At 38.8% G+C, this 18,495-nt stretch overlaps 1 protein-coding gene across 2 annotated transcripts; it reads right to left on the bottom strand.

Annotated features, from left to right (window-relative positions):
• Window positions 1-1,369: 1,369 nt before the first annotated feature.
• Window positions 1,370-16,982, bottom strand: LOC111326795 (uncharacterized). Of its 2 annotated transcripts, XM_088738935.1 has the most exons (18): window positions 16,937-16,982; window positions 15,798-15,946; window positions 14,890-15,005; window positions 14,368-14,634; window positions 13,648-13,896; window positions 12,637-12,858; window positions 11,636-11,806; window positions 11,234-11,444; window positions 10,550-10,607; window positions 9,886-10,038; window positions 9,383-9,438; window positions 8,862-8,999; window positions 8,179-8,347; window positions 6,512-6,616; window positions 4,567-4,785; window positions 3,952-4,174; window positions 3,410-3,601; window positions 1,370-2,943 (listed from the first exon to the last, which is right to left on the bottom strand). In XM_088738935.1, exons 3-18 carry the CDS (start codon window positions 14,948-14,950, stop codon window positions 2,645-2,647), a joined length of 2,793 nt encoding a protein of 930 aa, XP_088595061.1. In that variant the 5' UTR covers window positions 14,951-15,005; window positions 15,798-15,946; window positions 16,937-16,982; the 3' UTR covers window positions 1,370-2,644. The 2 variants fall into 2 exon arrangements, with proteins under 2 accessions (XP_088595061.1, XP_022786599.2); XM_022930864.2 differs by lacking the exon at window positions 16,937-16,982 and having other exon boundaries at window positions 15,798-16,285.
• Between the last annotated feature and the right edge of the window lie 1,513 nt (window positions 16,983-18,495).

The following is an 18,495-nucleotide window of genomic DNA, read 5'->3' as shown; positions in this document are numbered from 1 at the left end:
TTGGCTTGTTAGCTCATGGGTAGAGCGCTGCACTAGTATCGCAGAGGTCAGTTGTGCGAATCCCGTACAGTCCTGAATTTTTTTCAGGTCTGATTTTCACTATTGCTTAAATAGTGCTTTACTGCGAAGGATCGTGCACATATACGTTTCATAACCGCAGTTTATATATATGTATTTCATATGTTTGTAGTATATCTTTATGTAGGAAAACTAAATAAAGAATGGTGACGCAGAAAAATGTAGAATCTCATCAAGGTTGTTTGAGCAGTAAGCATTTGAATCACCGGTAACAGTGATAGTTGGTCGATATCATTGAAACTCCTCAAAGGAGGAAAGCAAGCAAAGCACCAAAGTCTTCCATTTCCTGCATTATTTATTTGACCATAAACTTCATTCTCCCTTTTTAACCGGGTAACAGTGATTGTTAGTTGAATTCATTGAATGTTAGACATCCCTTGGGGACTGCTCATTATTTCTCGTCCCTTGGGAGGGGGGAGGGGGGTCGGCGGAAGATTTAAGAGAATCACACGATTTTGGGCTTGGTGGCCAAGCCTTTGAACAGGAGCGAAGCTAAGGATGACCATAATCATTCGCTCCGACGAAGGGCTAACGCTCGAAACGTCAGCTTTTATAATCGTAACGGTGGCCAATTGACCATTTCAACTTTGTTGATATATTCAAATTATTTCGTTACCCCCACCGACGCAGCCCCAAACAGTATCTTTAGAAACTATCAGCCTTTTAGGGTGACCCTGTTGTGATAGAGACCAGTATCTAGTTAGCACGATAAGAAAGGAATTTGCATTTGAAAAGCAGCAACATCTCTATCATAACAAGGTCACTCTTCCTGTTCAAAGGCTTGGCCACCAAGCCCAAAACTGTAAAAGGACTATTGAACAAAGAGGATATAATTTTTCTGCACGATTACCGATATTTCCCAATGCGAGATGGAAACTTGTTCTTCAGATTTATTAGGATTGTTGTCAGCTTATTCAAGACTTCTCGAGCTTCTCGGAGTACCTTTACTCGTCCTTGAGCTTCCTAAAAATATTTCACCTCGTCACTTGCAATAAAGGGTTTTGAAGAAGTTCTTCTCTATAAAAGACTTTTTGATCCCTGTCGATGAAGGATAACAATTCTGCTGCGAATTTCAAGGTTTCATTTATAATGATCAAGCAGGACTCACACTTGACTGTCGTCACCGCTCTTGCAACCATCCTTGCAACAAATCTTAAACGCGTGAAATGCCTTCAAAGGAGGGAAATCAGCAAAGCATCCAGGTTTTCCATAATCTGTATTACTCTTATGTTAATCATACATTGCACTCTCTCATTAAATATTCTTTGGGTTTCCAAAGCACAGAAAGAAGTTTACTCTTCAATTGTCTTTATTATCGCATGGTGATGTGCAAATGTGTAAGTGGCGATTGCTTTTGAATAGGAGTTGAGAACCTCTTGAAAATAATAGAAATATTTACAATTAAACGGGACTCGAAAATTTGACGATAAAGAATAACAAAGAGAGAGAAGAAAGAGAGAATAGATGATTTTCTCTAGTCATTTTTTTCTGATGTTTTTGTCTGATTTCCTCATTTGCACATCAAGTAAATAAAGAGGGTAGGTTTCTTCGTCTGTGCGGGGAACAAGATAATTTGGTTCTATCAACTAAGTTGATAATGTAAATTGGCTACCGTAACAGGTTTAAAAGCTGACGTTTCGGACGTTAGCCATTCGTCTGAGTGAACATCAAGTAAGTTGTTTCTGCGAAGGAAGTATGCATTGTGATAACTGAAACGGAGCAAGTGGCGTTGGTATCACTTCTGTTATAACAGCAACTACATGTATCCGAGCATATTAAGTTTATAAAGATCCTTGTCTGGATTTTTGGGGGCAGCGGACATAGAAATAACACAAGCCCTGAATCACATGCATCGTGAGTTCTCTATTAACTACCCTATCTGTTGATTATATCAAATAAATCATGTTCTTTCAAGAAGGGATTTTCAAAAGGATCAAGGTTATTTAGCAAACATTGTAAAGCTTCCTGTGAAAAATAATTTACTCACCATGGTGAACTCAACATCCCAAGTTGCTTTATCACTTAATAGAGCCCAGAAAAATGCGATCTACTGCTTTTATGACATAACTAGTTACAGGCGGGCTCTAAAACCTGATAAAGCATCCGCTTGAAAACTGAATTGACCAATCAGACGATGCGTACTGTGTAAGTGTTCATTATGTTATATACATGAAGAGAGTCTCGACATGAAATTCAAGGATCGTCAATGAAACCTATACATTAATCCAAAATCAAAGTTGACAATCCCACGTAGTATAAAACCGTGCGGTTATTATCAATTTTTAGCTACGAGAATCATCTAATCGGCCATTGGAAGAACTCAGAGAACAATCGCTTTAGGAGTGGAAAAATATACATCTCAAAAGAGGCGGTAACCTTCTTGCTCTCACGAAAAAAGTAAAAAAGCTTAACGTTTTTCCTTGATTTCATCTCTGAAACTATTCCCACAAAAAGTAATTAGCATCTCCGATTCTCCAAACATAAAAAATACTGAGCTTGGCTGACTACTCCGGAGCTCTTATCACGTTCTCTTCAGTGAACACTTCACAAAAAATGCATTCTACACCTAACTTGTTGAATAAATTGCAATGTATTTTTGTCCACCACAGCTGCGTTCGTAGTCTCCTTGACACGGTAACATACACTCCTCATTTCTGACCTTTGATTCCCTACTGAAATAAAATCCACAGAGGCACTCAGACGCCATTAATAAACCAGCAAAAGTGAAGCCGTTAGAACCACAGTGATCCACGCAGATGTCTGGAACCATAGCTGGGTGTCCCTCATACCTGTGCTTCAGTTGCTGTAGAGGATCAGAGTTGTGAAAACAACCTACATATGCCCCAATTGAGGATCTAAAGGTATCTGAGGGAAAAAACCACAATGTTCTTTTGTTAATTTGAGACTTAAAAACTGTAAAAGAGATACGGGCACAATTATCCACCTTTTGCGAGTCTGTGACAATGCACACCACGCCTGCCGTCATTGTCCACAAATCTTTGTTGGTAGCAATGTTGTAATGGTTATTCCGAGAGAACAGGAAAGGGACTTAGAGTTTGAGGAAGGTGGCAGGGATTTTAACAGTAACGTGTTAACCACGGCCATATGGGAGGAATGGCATATTATTTTCAATTATACATTCAAATTCAAACTAGTTGTTTCCGTTGAAAGAGACGACAGCTCATTCACATGATACTTAGTTCCCCTTTTGTTGCACCAGTGAGTTTTTTTTTTATCTTTGATCGAAGACAGAAGGTGTAAAGGAACAGCGGCAGAAATAGGAGAGGAGGAAACATTGTGTTCTCCCTCTTCAAGAAAACTGATTATTCACCAGTAAGTTTAGATTGAGAAACTTCTTTGGATTCCGGAAATTCGTCGTCCTTCTCTTGCTCGTCTTCATCACTGAAATCTTTAAAACCTGGTTGGACCTGGTTGAAGGTGAACTGAGGTGCGTTTGGTGTAAAATGTGCATCTGTCGGAAACTTCGACGCAGCCTGCGAACTGCTCTTAACTATGGTAGAAACTGGAAAAATAAATGCCAATAAGTCTTTTGTTTGATCATTTTGTAATTGTTATATACGCATTGACTTTCATTTTGCACGATCGTAAGTTTACATTGTCTAAGAAAAAGAAATTGTGGTGGCTTTGAAAACGTAAGTTGGGATGAATGTGAGAGGATAGAGAAGAAGGTAAAAAAAAAGAAAACAACTTCACATCAACTAGGAAAATACAATAGATCGCCCTTATTGCTACCGAGCGAACCACGTCACCACTATAATACGTTGTATAGTACACCATCACTCTTAAAATGACTTACCTGTCATGATGAGTAGGCACTTTACCGATATAGAAAACAAAATGCACCTTACATACCTGGCAGAGGGACATTAATATGAAGTTGACCATTCCCAGGATCCAGCGTAAAGGTGTGAGTGACATTCTGCCCATTGGGAAGATGCAGGAATACCTCATAATCTCCCAGGAAACCACGAAAGTCAAAGTAGGCATCTGATTGGTCAATAGATGTCGCTGATATTGCGAGATGCGTAGTCCATTGTTTCAGAAGACTGCGGTAACGTAAACCAGCGGCATTAATCTATTTTTTAAGAGAGATAAAAATGAGTTGCCACGATAAAAAACGTGACTATGAGCGACAGTGGGGCTCTGATGGTGATTGCGTTTAGCTGGGATTGAAGAGACTCTTGCTCAATATCAACTCAGCCTTACACCCCTTTTTATGAGCTGACTCATAGTTTATTACAGGGTAGACTAGACCATTGCAAATGACTTGCTCTTTGGTCTGTTCTTTTCATTCAATCGATCGCTAAGAAAATACCTAATCTAACATTACTAAATGCATGTTCGCCCGGGATATGTTTTGACTTAACCGAGATGTCGAAAACCCTGTTTTAGATGTCGATAGATCTACATACATACATTTATGAGAAAGAACAATTGCAGCATAGGGAACTCGACTCTGGCTCAAACCTTCCAATCGTTTCCATCAACAAGTGAAGTATACGGTCCCCTCCATGAGCTATGGTCCCAGAAACTCCACAGAATCAAACCTTGAACGCCAGGAGTACTAAATGCAGTGCGCATGACGGTTTCCAGGCTGTCCGCTCTTTTCACAGGGTCTTTTTCAAGAACATCGACCTCTGTCAACCATATTGGAATCCTGGCTTCACTTAGCATGTTAAGGCGATACTAAAATGCAAGAATGATCAGGAGCTTTAAAAGTCTCTCGAATAGTATAAAAGCCGGCGAGTGCTTTTGAGCCAAATTGAGCAAACGCTACACTGCATTGCTAAAGCCTAAACCATGTATGCGATCAAGGGACCAGAACTTTGCGCATGAAATAGTTTTTACCAACACCAAAGCTACAGTTTTGGCGAGCTTTATCGAGAGATTATTTATCAAGAAGTGTTTTTTATTCCGGCTTCTTATACACCTTGAACCTTTTTATTAAGATATATTGTCAGATTTCATCTTTGCCTATAGACCAAATTACAGCTGTGAAACCTCTTTATTAGGACTGATAGAAGACTGAAGGAAACGTCGTGATTATAAAGAAACTGTGGCAATCGTTTCTATGGACCTATCAAAGGCCTTTGACAGTATCCCTCATGCTATCTTGCTTGTTAAACTCAAGGCTTATGGTCTTGGCGAGATGAGCATTGGACTCTTGAGGAGCTACCTTTATTCAAGAATACAGCACGTAAAAATTGGAGACACATTTTCTGAATGGGAGTCAGTGAGAAGAGGAGTCCCCCAGGGAAGTGTCATTGGCCCCATATTTTTCAACATTCACATCAATGAATTATTCTATCACATTAAGCAGGCAAACTTCAATGCCTTTGCCGATGATCAACAGTTGTACTCGTCTGACGAGGACCTCGAAATGTTAAACACACGACTGGAATACGAACTTAGAATTGCCAACAGTTGGTATGAGCGAAATGGCATGATTGTAAATCCAGACAAGCATCAGGCAATGGTGATTAATGCGAATGGTGAATATGACTTTTCTTTTCCTGTTAAGAATTCAATTGAATTATTGGGCGTAACTATCGACAGGGATTTGAGCTTTAATTGTCATATCTCACAGATGTGTGAAAAGGTTAATAAACAGTTTGGTGTTCTTAAGAGATTTAAAAACATTATTATCAGTAATGCAATGCTGCGTTTGTATAAAGCTTTTATTCTACCACACTTTCAATATTGCTCTCTTATTTGGCATTTTTCTGGGACTAGAAATTGTGATAAACTAGAGTCTTTGAACAAACGTATTTTACGATTTATTTGTAATGAGCCACTGTCTAGTTATGATGATCTGTTAAAGAAAGCAAAGATAGCATCCTTATATACTGGAAGACTTAACAAAACTCTAATGGTAGTTTTCATGAGCTTATTTGTTTCTATGTATCCTGGATATCTAAAAGAACTTTTTGTTCTTCGTAATTCCAGTTATTCACTGAGAGGAAAGAATATTCTGACTCTACCTATACCAAAAACAACAAAATATGGTCTTGAGTGCATCCGATATCAAGCAGCAAAAACTTGGAATTCGCTCCCGGACAGCATGAGAACAATTACATCATTTTAAGATTTTAAGATAGCCATAAGGAAAATGAACTATTAGTAGTAATTTTTTTATTATTGTATTGGTAGTAGCTCTATTTATAACTTGACAGAATTATGTACTTTTCTTTCTCGAAGATATTAGCTCAACAGAGCTACTCTGAAAATTCGAGTTGAAATAAAGTATATGTATGTATGTCTGTACCTAGAAACCCTACATATTATATATATTGAGTCTTCTTCAGTTGAAAAGGCCCCCACATTATATTATTTTTGGGAGTGCCTGCTAAAGACATTAATATGGACTCTTTTGTCATTGAATAAAAAATGTACCGCGCGTCATTACGCTTACCTGAAGTAGCGAAGGATTCACGTGACCAGTGAAATGGCCCTGAACTCCAATTCCGTCCAGCGGAATGCCGCGTAATAGCAAATCCTTGGCCTCCTCCAACAAAGCCTGAAATCATGATTAAAGAGGTCGCTTATACTAATCTATCCCTAGCATCCGTCACGGCTGCGATCTAAATGTAATTTTACGTTATTCTTAATCATCGATGTTGGATTATTCCACTGATAAGATTATTTTCGAAAACATACTCATGCTACTCACTTGAGGACCGCAAGGGAACTTAACATTCCATTGGATGCGAATAAGTAGTCACCGTCTTATTGCGACACGTAAATTTAGATATTATTACATGTAAATAAATGAACCCAATCAAAAGTATTCTTGATTAATAAAGATTTATCCAGCCATCGAATGGTGACAGGACTTTTTTTTCTCATGTGAACAAACGTTCTGTTTCATAAGTTTTCTGTGTGGGAATATTCGTTGAACATATCAGAGAATACGATGAATATATGAGGTTCATATATTTTAAACTGCGGTTATAGATACGTATGATGCACGATCCTCGCAGTAGAGAACGCTATTTATGCAACAGCGAAGATCAGACCTGAAAAAAATCAGGCCTGTACGGGATTCGAACCACTGACCTCTGCGATACTAGTGCAGCGCTCTACCAGTTGAGCTAACAAGCCAACTGGGAGCAGGCCGTTAAGTTGATTCGTAATAAACCCGTGATGATAAAATATATGAACTTCATATGTTCATCGTATCTGATTTATCATCACGGGTTTATTACAAATCAACTTAACGGCCTGCTCCCAGTTGGCTTGTTAGCTCAATTGGTAGAGCGCTGCACTAGTATCGCAGAGGTCAGTGGTTCGAATCCCGTACAGGCCTAATTTTTTTCAGGTCTGATTTTCGCTATTGCATAAATAGCGCTCTCTACTGCGACGATCGTGCATCATAGGTATATCAGAGAATGTTTAACTTTAAACTATTAGATAGATTTAGCCAAGCCTAAAAGTGGAGCTCCTAAGTTCTTTATTAATGATAACATAAAAGATGTGCATTTGCCAAGACTCGCCTGAGACACCCCACCCTTCGTTTTGATAATCTCCCCTACCCTACCCGTGCAATCTGAAGGCACGTACGTACGTACGTACGTACGCTTGGTCAGTCACGTGAAAACCAAACGAAAAGAGGTTGACCATATTCCATGGGTATGGGGCTCTGCCTCACGCGTGGGAAGCGCGCGTGGGAGCCCCGCTATGAACATCAGATTTCTATGGCACAATTGTTGATAGGGGCGAAACCCGAATAATTTATCACGAATTCGAAAACGGATAATCTAATGGCTTAGCTCTTCAAAACTTTACAATAAAGCAGGCTGTTTGCGTTTGTTAGTTTTTTTTCTCAAAGACACACTGTTCGGGCTACTCATGCCTTTTATCGATTCATCGTTCAGCGTAGAATAGGTGCCATGCTAAGATCGAAGCGTAGCCAATTAGATTGTAACACTTGTAGAGGAACGCTAGTTGATATATCTTAAAACAGTTTAATTTATACAGTTAAGAAATCCAACTTTGAAACAGTGCTTGACTCCATTAAAGCAAGACTTCGTCTATTTGAGATATACAACGTCTGTATGAACCTTCAAGCGCTCTATTCACCTGAGTCAGTTGCCCATTTTCTACCACATCAAAATCATTGATAAAGAGATCAACATCCGGTTCTGCCCGGGCTGCTGCTTGGTACATCCAATCACGAATGGTGACACCTTCACGATCCGCAAAAAATGATCCGTGCAGCATTTCGTTATTGACATCCCACTGCATAAAACTAAAAAATAGATAAATAAATAACCAACAATTTTATACATAGATAACAATGATGCGTCTTTCGTTTGCATCGCACAAATTGGTTACTAAAATTGAATCATAAAAACAAGTTTTTACGGTAGGAAAAGTGTTAGGATGGCCTATTCTATCCCATCTGCCACATTTCGAGAAAATTACATCCAACTGGCAAGGCACAACTTTTCTGTTTCATTTTCGACGTCGGGGGCGCCTCGAACAGATCAATTCCATTTTCATCAGATATCCTGGCATTCGTGAAGGCAAGTAAATGGCACTACTTGTTTCCGCTTCTTTTTTTTTCCACGGAACTATCCTATCAGCAAGCGCCATCCGAATGATACTCCCCTTACATTTAACATAAATAGGAAAAACTTACAACAATAGAGCAACAACAACAACATTCGTCATGACGATTTTGAAAACCAAAAAACAACAACTGTAATAATGACAGCAGCAGCGCTGCACAACTATCCAAAATCCTGTTTGTATATACTAACCGTCCTCGATATCTTCCAAGGAGATTATTTAATCTCTCATTCAGTATTTCCTTCAGTTGGGTATTTGAGAGGTTCTTCACCCAAAAAGGAACTTCTGTATCAACTGCCCAGAACACACAATGGCCACGAATCAGTTTGCTGAAAATTGATCAAGAGCGATAATTGTCGAGGAAATGACCAATGGAGAATGGGTCGTTCACTCCTATAATTCCAATTCAAGGTAAACAATATCTTGTGGCTTTGCTTGTAATACGCTGTTCCACAGGTAGCTGCTTTCATCGATGACTTTTCTCTCTTCGTACTTGAAGGAACAAGTGCAATGCCAATAAACGATAAACTACAAATGCTCGGTTTACACGTCACTCATACAGACCAAAATAAATATAGGTTGTATATAGAAGATTTCATCACGCTTATGAGACGATTTCAATTAATCTTAAGCCCCGAATTTAAGACTGAGTAAAAAAAAATGAAAGAAAACAGAAAAATATGTATAAATATTTGTTTGGTTATACCCTTACTTGTGCGTTTGCAGGAAATCTACAGCCTCGTCTGAAATTTTGTAGTTGAAAGAGCCCTGAAGTGAAACGTACCTAAAATAAGTTCAAAACGCGAATGATGCGTCAGTTACTTTATATGAACTCTCCCTAAATCATTCTTCAAATAAATTAAAAAAATTCTTAATAAAGTGTGGCAAAATTTCCTTTCAGGCACTCCTTAAATGGCTCATAGGTTTTCACTTTCTGCGCTTTCTGTTTGACGCTATTCCAATGCTATTGCGTTCCAACGTTTTCAACTTTTAATCGCACCAGCAGGAAAAAGTCTCTCATTGGTAGCTTTAAGTGTTATTAATTGAGAAAACCTAACACTCATGGTGCTGAGGAACGAATTCATATGTAGTTAGCCGACTGAAGAGCGTTTGGAAATACCTGATAGAACTAATACTTCTTCGTCAAATATTTATCAGTTTCAGTGTATGCGAACAATGTCAAAGTTTTCAAGTTTCTCTGTTTTTGTTACTCACCAGAGTAGGTTCGACATAACTCCATTTCAGAGAACTCTCCAACACTGCCCATTGGAAGTTTTTGAGATAGAAATCGCGATATTTTGGTTTATGTAACAGGAAATTGCTGTTAACAGCCGCACCAAATGCAAACAGATGGGATTTTTGTCTTATCTGGGGTTTGAAAAAACAAGGTATCGTAAGGTTCATCTAGTGGCTTAATTGATTAAGATTTCTAGATTTAAATAAGTCAATTCCTAAAGACAAATATTTATTACTGACAGCTTGTCACGAGGGTGAAAAGAATACGAAATCCTAAGACCTTATTAGGAATCGAGCCTCAGACCTCCGCGTTTAGACGTTCCACTGTTAAGCTTCAATGACATCTATGATGCGTTAGGCCATTATGGACATTCTATATGACACAGCTCTTGTACTCTGCTAGCATTGGGAATGTCGACAACTCAGTGTACGTGAATAGAGAAAAAATAAACAGAGCAGATTTTGTGCTCGTTAGCGAATTAAAGAAGGACGCTCTTTTTAGTCATGTCACGAGCGTGGGATAAAGAAAAGAAGCTGAATCCCTGAGGAATATGACTTCAGACCTTTGGATTCTTGCCCAAAAACTTTTCTTTCTCTTTAACCTTAATTGCTTGGGACAAAAAAAAGAAACTGTTCCACATACTGTAATCTGTAGGTTTTGAAGAAAGTCCGCAGAATATCGTGTGCCTTGGATATTTACTCTAATCAAAAAAAAAAAAAAAAAAAAAAACCGAAACGAAAAACTTAGGTAAGAGCTAATAATGTACAAATATAGTTTGGAGGAGAAGCGCAATACTATATGTTCAGATCCACAAAAAAACGAAAAATTAAATGTGTTTCAAAGTAAGTATCTGAACAGCTGCATATCTCAGTATCCCTCCCCTAACCAAACAACAGCCAACTGATAACAATTTAATTAGTTTTAATGTTAGGTTAAGGGAGGGGTAGGTGACCAGTTTCTTAATTACTGACATCGGTTCAAAACTACGTTTTCACCTTTAAGAAAAAGCAAATCGTAAAAACTGCAAAACTAATTACATGGCTATGATTAATTTAAAGCTCAATATTGCTCTTCGTTGGCGACTATTTCATCCGAAGAATGAGTGCGGTTTGCTGTGAAAGAAGTTACTTATTGACTATGAACGAACTGTCTATACGCTATTCTATCTTCTATCAATTTAAACAGGAAAAAAACCATTTCAAATGTTCTGCCCAAGAGTTTGGACTTCTTGGCTTCCCATACTTTACGAGATAGGAAGAGTAAAGGGTTTTGAGAAACTCACTCATCAATTTGAAACAACTCTTATCAAAGCACGCTTCCACAAACCTTAATCTCACATTTCTTTTTCTGTACTTATCAATATGAGCATCGCTGTGTTCTTTCCAGTCAGGTCTTTGAAGAACTTCACCGAGATACAAGTCGTCCAACAAAATGTCAACTGTAGGTTTGGGACCCTTAAAGTAAATGAACATGTACTGGAAGCCTGCCTTAGCCGCTGGCATTTCAAATGCAGTATGCCAACGGACCCAGCCATAATCTAGGAAAGAGTAAAATATGTTTATGGTAATTAACTTGACTTAAGGTCCGTCTCTTTCTGGCTTTAAAACCGCGAAAGAATAGGAAAGAGTTAATCGAGGACACTGCTGGACAGTGTCAAGTTAAAATGGGGGTATTCTGAAAGTGTTCTTTCCATGTATGACATGATGTTAGCTAAAATTATCTACCAACCTTGGGAATATTTTGTCCTCTTAGCAAGACGCTTGCTCTTTTGTTTTTTATCTCCCCTTTTCTTGAAGCGTATCCATAACTCAAGGCTATGAACATCCCCAGTTTTTTTACGGTCCAGAAGTCTCGTCCATCCCATAAATTTGTAGACGCGTCCTGGCAAAACTCTGTTGCCTGAGTAATTTATAAGAAGTATTTTATTTAAACAGGGTAGAATACTTCAAAAGATAGAGAATACCTACAAAAAGCAATGGCACACTTATAAAAATATGTACAGTTAATCCTTTCTGAGAGTACGCTTGGTGGCTAGTTTCTGTACGTTCTGTTCGACAGAAGTTTAATGCAAATTAGTATTCAGCCGGCAATGCCCGAAATCCTACTAAGTCTATATGTTAGTCGTCCTGACAGCTGACCCTGTTGAAAATTAAAGGTGCGAGCAAAACTTATTTTCTTTTACCGTTACCTGTTGCTTGCAAATGGAACGTCGTGGTTGACCCATAAACATTTGGCATTAAAGCACCACTGCATTTTACCATGTACAATGGCAATGATATTTATCATGGCAAATTTACCTTGTATGATGTCAGCCTTACCAATGCAGATCTCCGCGGAAAAAGGGTCATTTACCATGACAACTATGCCTCGTGTAGTCAACCGTACATTTTGTCGTTACATTTTCTCGTCTGTGTGTGTGTGTGTGTGTGTGGGCGTGTGTGTGTGTGCGCGTGTGTGTGTAGGGGGGCCTGGGCTGGGCTGGGCGGCTAGGAAGGGGAGGGGGGGTTAAGTCAACAACAAAATTTGATGTTATACAATGTATACCTTCATGCTTTACTTAGTCACCAGGCTTAAATGTTGGCCTTTTATATTTACTTCATCTATCTTATTGCTTAATATTGCCGTTTGCAAAACCTTTACGAGTTTCTTGCCTTTTGCTCTAAATCACGATTCCAAATGAATTGAAGCAAAACGAAGCAACGAACACTTCGTGGTGTATGAGTTCTTACCTATGTACTGGCCAGGTCCCGCCCATTCAGAGAGACGAGCAAGGCATATACCGCTATGTATTCCTTCTTTGGGTCGTTGCCGACTGTATCGGGCGATATAACCTCCACGAGGATCATCTGTCTCACCTTGGCAGCTCCATCCCTTTATTGGGTCATTTACCAGTGGCTGTTCAAATCCTGGGTTGGTGAGAATGTTGATGCCACCAGTTGGCGGTCGGTATGCTGGAAATGAGATCACACAGGATTATCTGATCATAATTGCACACGAAAATAGAACGGAGAAAACATTGAAACAGCAAAAAAAACAACAACAACAACAACAAAACGAACAGACAAACAAAAACAACAACAACAACACACAAAAACCTACGAGGCATACTTCAATGCAAGTTGAATTCGGAATGTTTGAAAAAAAGGGGACAAGTTTCTAAAGAGACTGAGGTGCTGCGTCGGTGAGGATATTAGAGGATAACTTGGTTATATCAACTGAGTGGATAATGTGGAAGTGAAAGTGTAGTGCGATCGTCAGGGTGAGTGTAGTCCTGAGGAGGACTGTTGTCGGTGATGGGGAATGACGTTTCGACAACCTGTGCGGAAGTCATCATCAGAGTCAGAGCCGAAAAAATCAGTCACCGCCACCGACAACAATCCTTATCAGGACTACGCTCACTCGGACGTTCGCACTACACTTTTTCATGTTACCACCGGGTTCAAACCATTTACTCTATTCAGTGGATAATGTAAGTTAGCCACCGTAAAGAGTTTTTAAAGCTGGCGTTTCGAGCGTTAGCTCTTCCGCTCGAAACGTCAGCTAAAGAAACTGTATACGGTGGCCAATTTTCGTTATCAACCCAGTTGTTAAAACCAGATTAACTTCAGAAAAATTGGCCTCCGAATGTAGGGAGCATATGACTCAGAACTCTAAGGCTTTATAGTCCAAAGTTAAGCTAAAAGATCGTACAGTTACATTTTAATCGGGTCCCAATATCAAGTAATGGAACACTCTCTTACCTCCAAAGTCACGTTCGTCAATCTCCTTAAATAGAGGCTGTAACATAAGTGGCTTGACTCGACCATTCTTAACCAGTGGGTGACGCGCCGCATTTGCAGGAATGACCGTGTTTTGATTCAAGGCATTGTTTAACGCGCCCATAACATTATTTGACACATGATCTCCATAAGCAGAATTATACAAATCACTTATGAAATTTCTCTTCTCTTGGTCCTCTTCATAAAAGAGACTCTTGCTTCCGGTCATACCTTTATTGAAGTGAATTGAAGAGTAAAAAATACTAATAAGTATAATGAGAACGATATCATAAGATATAAAACCATTGTCATCTGTAAAATGTAGAGAGCTACATTGGATAAGACACTCATATCGTCCACGAACAAATCAGCTTTCAGAAACACAGGTAATAAATAGAAATTATTCCATGAAAAGTGGGTACGAACGATTTTTATTCACGAGTTGCGATGCATCAAGAAAATGAACGAGTGCGAGCAGCGATTGGGTGAGTTTTTGATACATCTCAACGAGTGATTAAATATCATGGTAAGATTTCTTTATTTCTTGCATAATAAGATTTTTTCTTACTGACCGACAAATTTCAAAGATTAGCTAAGATTGGAAGCGAACGACTTTGAAAATACATCGTTCATCCAATCAGAGACACAAATGATAGTACCTCACAATGTAATTCGGGATATGTATGAAATAAATCGTCTCACCATCCAAGCTGTAAACATCCATTGCATTGAGTCCCCCTGTGCCATTGTGACATTTAGTGGAGGTGCCATACCGCATGTAGGTAAGTGCTCCATGAACACTGCCCACACATGCTGAGTTGTTCACAACTCCAAACACTGGAAACCCGCGAGAGTAAGCAGCTTTAGAACACTGGCGCAGTAGTAAAATATATGACTGTTGTTCTGGCGGGGTGAATCTTATTTGTGGAATAGAGTTGTTGTCTTTCCAGCAGCCCAGATAATCATAAACTAAGAATAGAAAAGTTAGTGCATAACATTGTCAAGAAACTATCGGCTTCTTATTAGTGGACAAATGATTATTTTAGAAGGGTAGAAATATCTTTACAGTAGCGTTGACGGATCCATGGTCCGTAGTTAGCCAACGGGCATTACAAGAAATTTTCAATGTCCTACTTTGTGCCTCACATAGCCAATCAGAGCGCGCGTTCATCACAAAATAGGCGTGATAATTTTTTGTAGTAAATGAAAGTTAAGTTGGTTTACCTTTCTGCGCCACCAGAAGTATGCAGGACTCCAGCAACAGAAATATCAAGGTGGGTTTCATTGAGTTTTCATACTCGTTCGCCTAGGTAGAATTGGCACTATTTTGTATAGCTCTCCTTTAAGTTTATGAAAAAAACAAACAGAAAAAAAGTTAAACATCCCACCATTTGTTTATAAATCAATACAAGCGTTAAAGATTTGAATTAGAAGTAGGAAAACCGGCATTTCTCTACTACTAAAGTTTGGGCTCAGTCGTTGATTGAATTAACATATTTTTCGCTCGGTTTAGAAGGAATAACATCTCTCTTTATTTGACCAGCGCGCCAAAAATTTACCACCTTTCTTTTCTATTTTCCACACACACCACATTACTGATCCTGGCAGAATGCAGGACTCTTGTCGCACATTAACTTAGTATATGACTTGGCTCATTGTCGAGGTTCTCTGTTGCTGTGTGGAAGAGCATTGGCGCGCAAAATGTGAAGACTGAGGTTCGATATCTCGTACAAGACTCGAGTATTTCTCTGTCTCATGCTCGTGGCAAGGCAGGTGAAAATTTCTTTTCCAACGGCAATTTATTAGAAAGTTGTAAGGTGCTCATGCATACAACTTATCATTTCAGAGATATGTTTTGCTTGCAGTGGCCTATTCTGCCGCGCTTGACTTCAAGACTGCGACTTAATAATTACCACAATTTACCAGTTGAGAATCTGTATTTCTATGGCAAACGTCGTAGGGAAAATTTTAAAAAGAAAATAACGCATGTCGTCGTTGAAGAGAATGATAATTAACATAAGTCACTGGGACCTTATTAAAGTCATCTAAAATCTAAAATCAAAAGCAATTCGATTTACCTCAAGTTAGCCTTCTTAAGACTTTGAAAGATTGAAGTGAGAAACAGTACGTACCTTATGTTTTGCGGTAACTGGTTGTGATGTTATTTTCTGGAAAGCCACAAGATGGTCACGCTGCTACCTGTTGCACTATAAAGGTTTAACAGGAAACTCGTGGGTACATCACCAGCCACCTTCTCCCTTCATTGTTCACGATGCGATTGCTGTAAATGAATCCTTGGTTAAACTTTTAGAGGAATAGTTTGGTCACAGATTCGATGGGAGGTGATTTTGTTATCAAGAAAATTAATATCACCGTAAGATTTAAAATCAATTGTTTGTCAGTAGACAATGAAATAATAAAATGAAAACCATAATGCTGTTGCGCTCATGTACTGTCGAATCATCTTAAAAGCGTCCTATCCTAATGGCGATATTTGAGTATTTTCTACCGTCTGCGCAATTTTGAGCGCTAAATGCTGGTCTTTTGTACATTCGATAGGGAAAATTCACTGCAAAAAAAAAATTTAAATCTGCGTTGACATGCACAGGTGACCGTCTTGTATCAAATCACAATATCAAATAACAACCCGCAGGACAACGGGGATCATTGTTTGATCACCTGGCTACCGATAGAAAAACAACACAGTTTAACCCTTAACTTCTAGAAGTGATTAACAACTAACTTCTCCCTATGATATCCATGTATTATACAGCAAACAGGTCATGAGAATACTCGCACTTATCAGGTAGAAATTCTTATCTTGGTCTAACATCAAATTTTCGGAATTAATTTACAAGGAAGTGTGTAGCAATCAAAGGGTTAAGAGCCCCGTGACAGTGTGTGCACTCCATGAACCTCCCCCCCCCCCCCCCACCCCCACAGAAAGGGTCTCAATGGGGTGATGGCTTTTACGGCTAGCATTTAATTTTGGAAATTATACGGCTAACGTTAATTTCTTTCCATGGTGATTGAAAGAATAGATTTCTATTTTTACGACTAACGGTTAAAATTTGTAAATTTTTATGCCCATTGGCCAAATATCTACCGTTTCCCCCCCACACTTTATGTTGGTTTACCAAGCAGGAGGCGAGTAATTTACCAACTTGTAAGTTTGTGTGTTCACCCAACATCCCAACTAGGTTGATACGTCTTTAAGCCATTAGAAAGGGTGATCTATTTTATTAAAAAAAATCCAATTCTATGGGCTTACCTGTGCGATTAACGAGAGATTTCTGATCAATCAGGGCGCTCGTTGTGTCTCAGTTATTCTATGAAACAGAATAGAGCGCAGATCAGGCGCGTAGCAGGATCATTTTTTCAAGTACGCACAAGTACATATGATCTAGAAACCTAAGAAAACTGAGCGAAAAATACTGCGTTCTTTATTTCTTGTTTGAAATAGTCGTGTGAATACAAGCAAAGAACAAAGCGTCTTGCCTTTATTTTGAGCAAACTTGGGGCAAACACAACATTGTTTTCAAATTTTTCTGGTCACTTCAAGTACGCACGTGCCTATATGCATAGAGGACGCTACGCGCCTGCAGATGAAGCTTTTTTAATTTGTTGAATATAACGTAAGCTTACTTTGGCGTCCTAGTAGTTTCCTAAACTTCGATAAACAAACTTTTAGACTGTTGAGTTTTTCTCGCTACTGCAGGACTGTTGCTACGTCACTTCTTGCCCGTCCCTTCTGTTGTTGTTTTTTTTTTCATTCAGCGTTTCATTTCCGAAGAGGATAAGTGACTTGTGGAGAGGTGGGTATGGGACGCCTGTAGTGTCAGTACCAAGTGGAATCAGCGTCGTCAAGCCTTTTAATTTAAATCCATTTCGAACACAGTTACCACACTCTTTCAAATAGAATATTATAGAAAAATCCTTACTTGACTTGTGAATTCTGCATTAAATTGCACGAAAAATCCGATATCGCACAAAAATCGCGAGGCGATTAATGCGATATCGGTTTTCAAGTGCAATTTAACGCGGAATTCACAAGTCAAGTAAATGGTTTTTCCTCGAATCGCATAAGTGATTAAAAATAAAAAAAACAACAACAAAACAAAGAAAACAGCATTACTTATAGTTATCATGTATACGTGGATGCGAAACCTAAGCAGCCTTGTTTTCAAATCGTAATTCCGCGCTAAATACCTCGCTTCGTTACCCAATCAGAATGCGAAATTTTATTTAAAACGTCTCTCATGCGTCGGTCCCAGATGCGGACAAATTCACAGCACGCTTGAATCATTTTAATCGGCTAAAGTTTTAATAGAGGAAAGATGGTTACAGGATAATCTAAGAAAATCTAAAGCAACCTAGACTTGTACTTAAAATCATGACTTATTTAGTTCTTGCTCTCGAGCAACAAACTTAAATTGACCAATTTCGCAGTGGTGGTTAACAAAAAAGGTTGACAGTCATATGCAACAAAACTTGGGGATCAGCAGGTATTTTTAACGGAACCTCATTTTGGATTGAAGGTCATCTTTGGTGTATGTTTTGGGATTATTTGTTTACTTCGTGCCCATTTCTTATTTTTTCGCGCCAATCTTAGGTTTCACAAATGGCAACTACAAATTTACTTGGGTTGCAGTGAGGTGTCGAAGGTCAAAAAAATTAATTCCCTTCTTAATTTCTGGTATGTTTCTAGCAGTTTTCTTTTCGACAAAATATTAGAATATAAAGGGAAAATATCTTAATTTAGTATATACCACACAAGTGAAAAGTGCTTTTCGCGCGCGCTGATTGGCCAGTTCGGAAGTGAATAGCAAG

The sequence above is a fragment of the Stylophora pistillata genome, chromosome 11 (genome assembly GCF_964205215.1).
Source record: "Stylophora pistillata chromosome 11, jaStyPist1.2, whole genome shotgun sequence".
Lineage (NCBI taxonomy): Eukaryota > Metazoa > Cnidaria > Anthozoa > Scleractinia > Pocilloporidae > Stylophora > Stylophora pistillata.
Note: the sequence above shows the minus strand (reverse complement) of the source record. Positions and strands in the feature narration are given on the sequence as shown.

Bases quoted from the DNA above. Each gene is read 5' to 3' on its own strand.
- LOC111326795 (XM_088738935.1), bottom strand. From the start codon at position 14,950: ATGAAACCCACCTTGATATTTCTGTTGCTGGAGTCCTGCATACTTCTG. The intron at 14,635-14,889 runs GTAAACCAACTT...TTCTATTCTTAG, and splicing joins ACTTCTGGTGGCGCAGAAAG to TTTATGATTATCTGGGCTGC. The intron at 9,439-9,885 runs GTGAGTAACAAA...GTTTCACTTCAG, and splicing joins GTTATGTCGAACCTACTCTG to GGCTCTTTCAACTACAAAAT.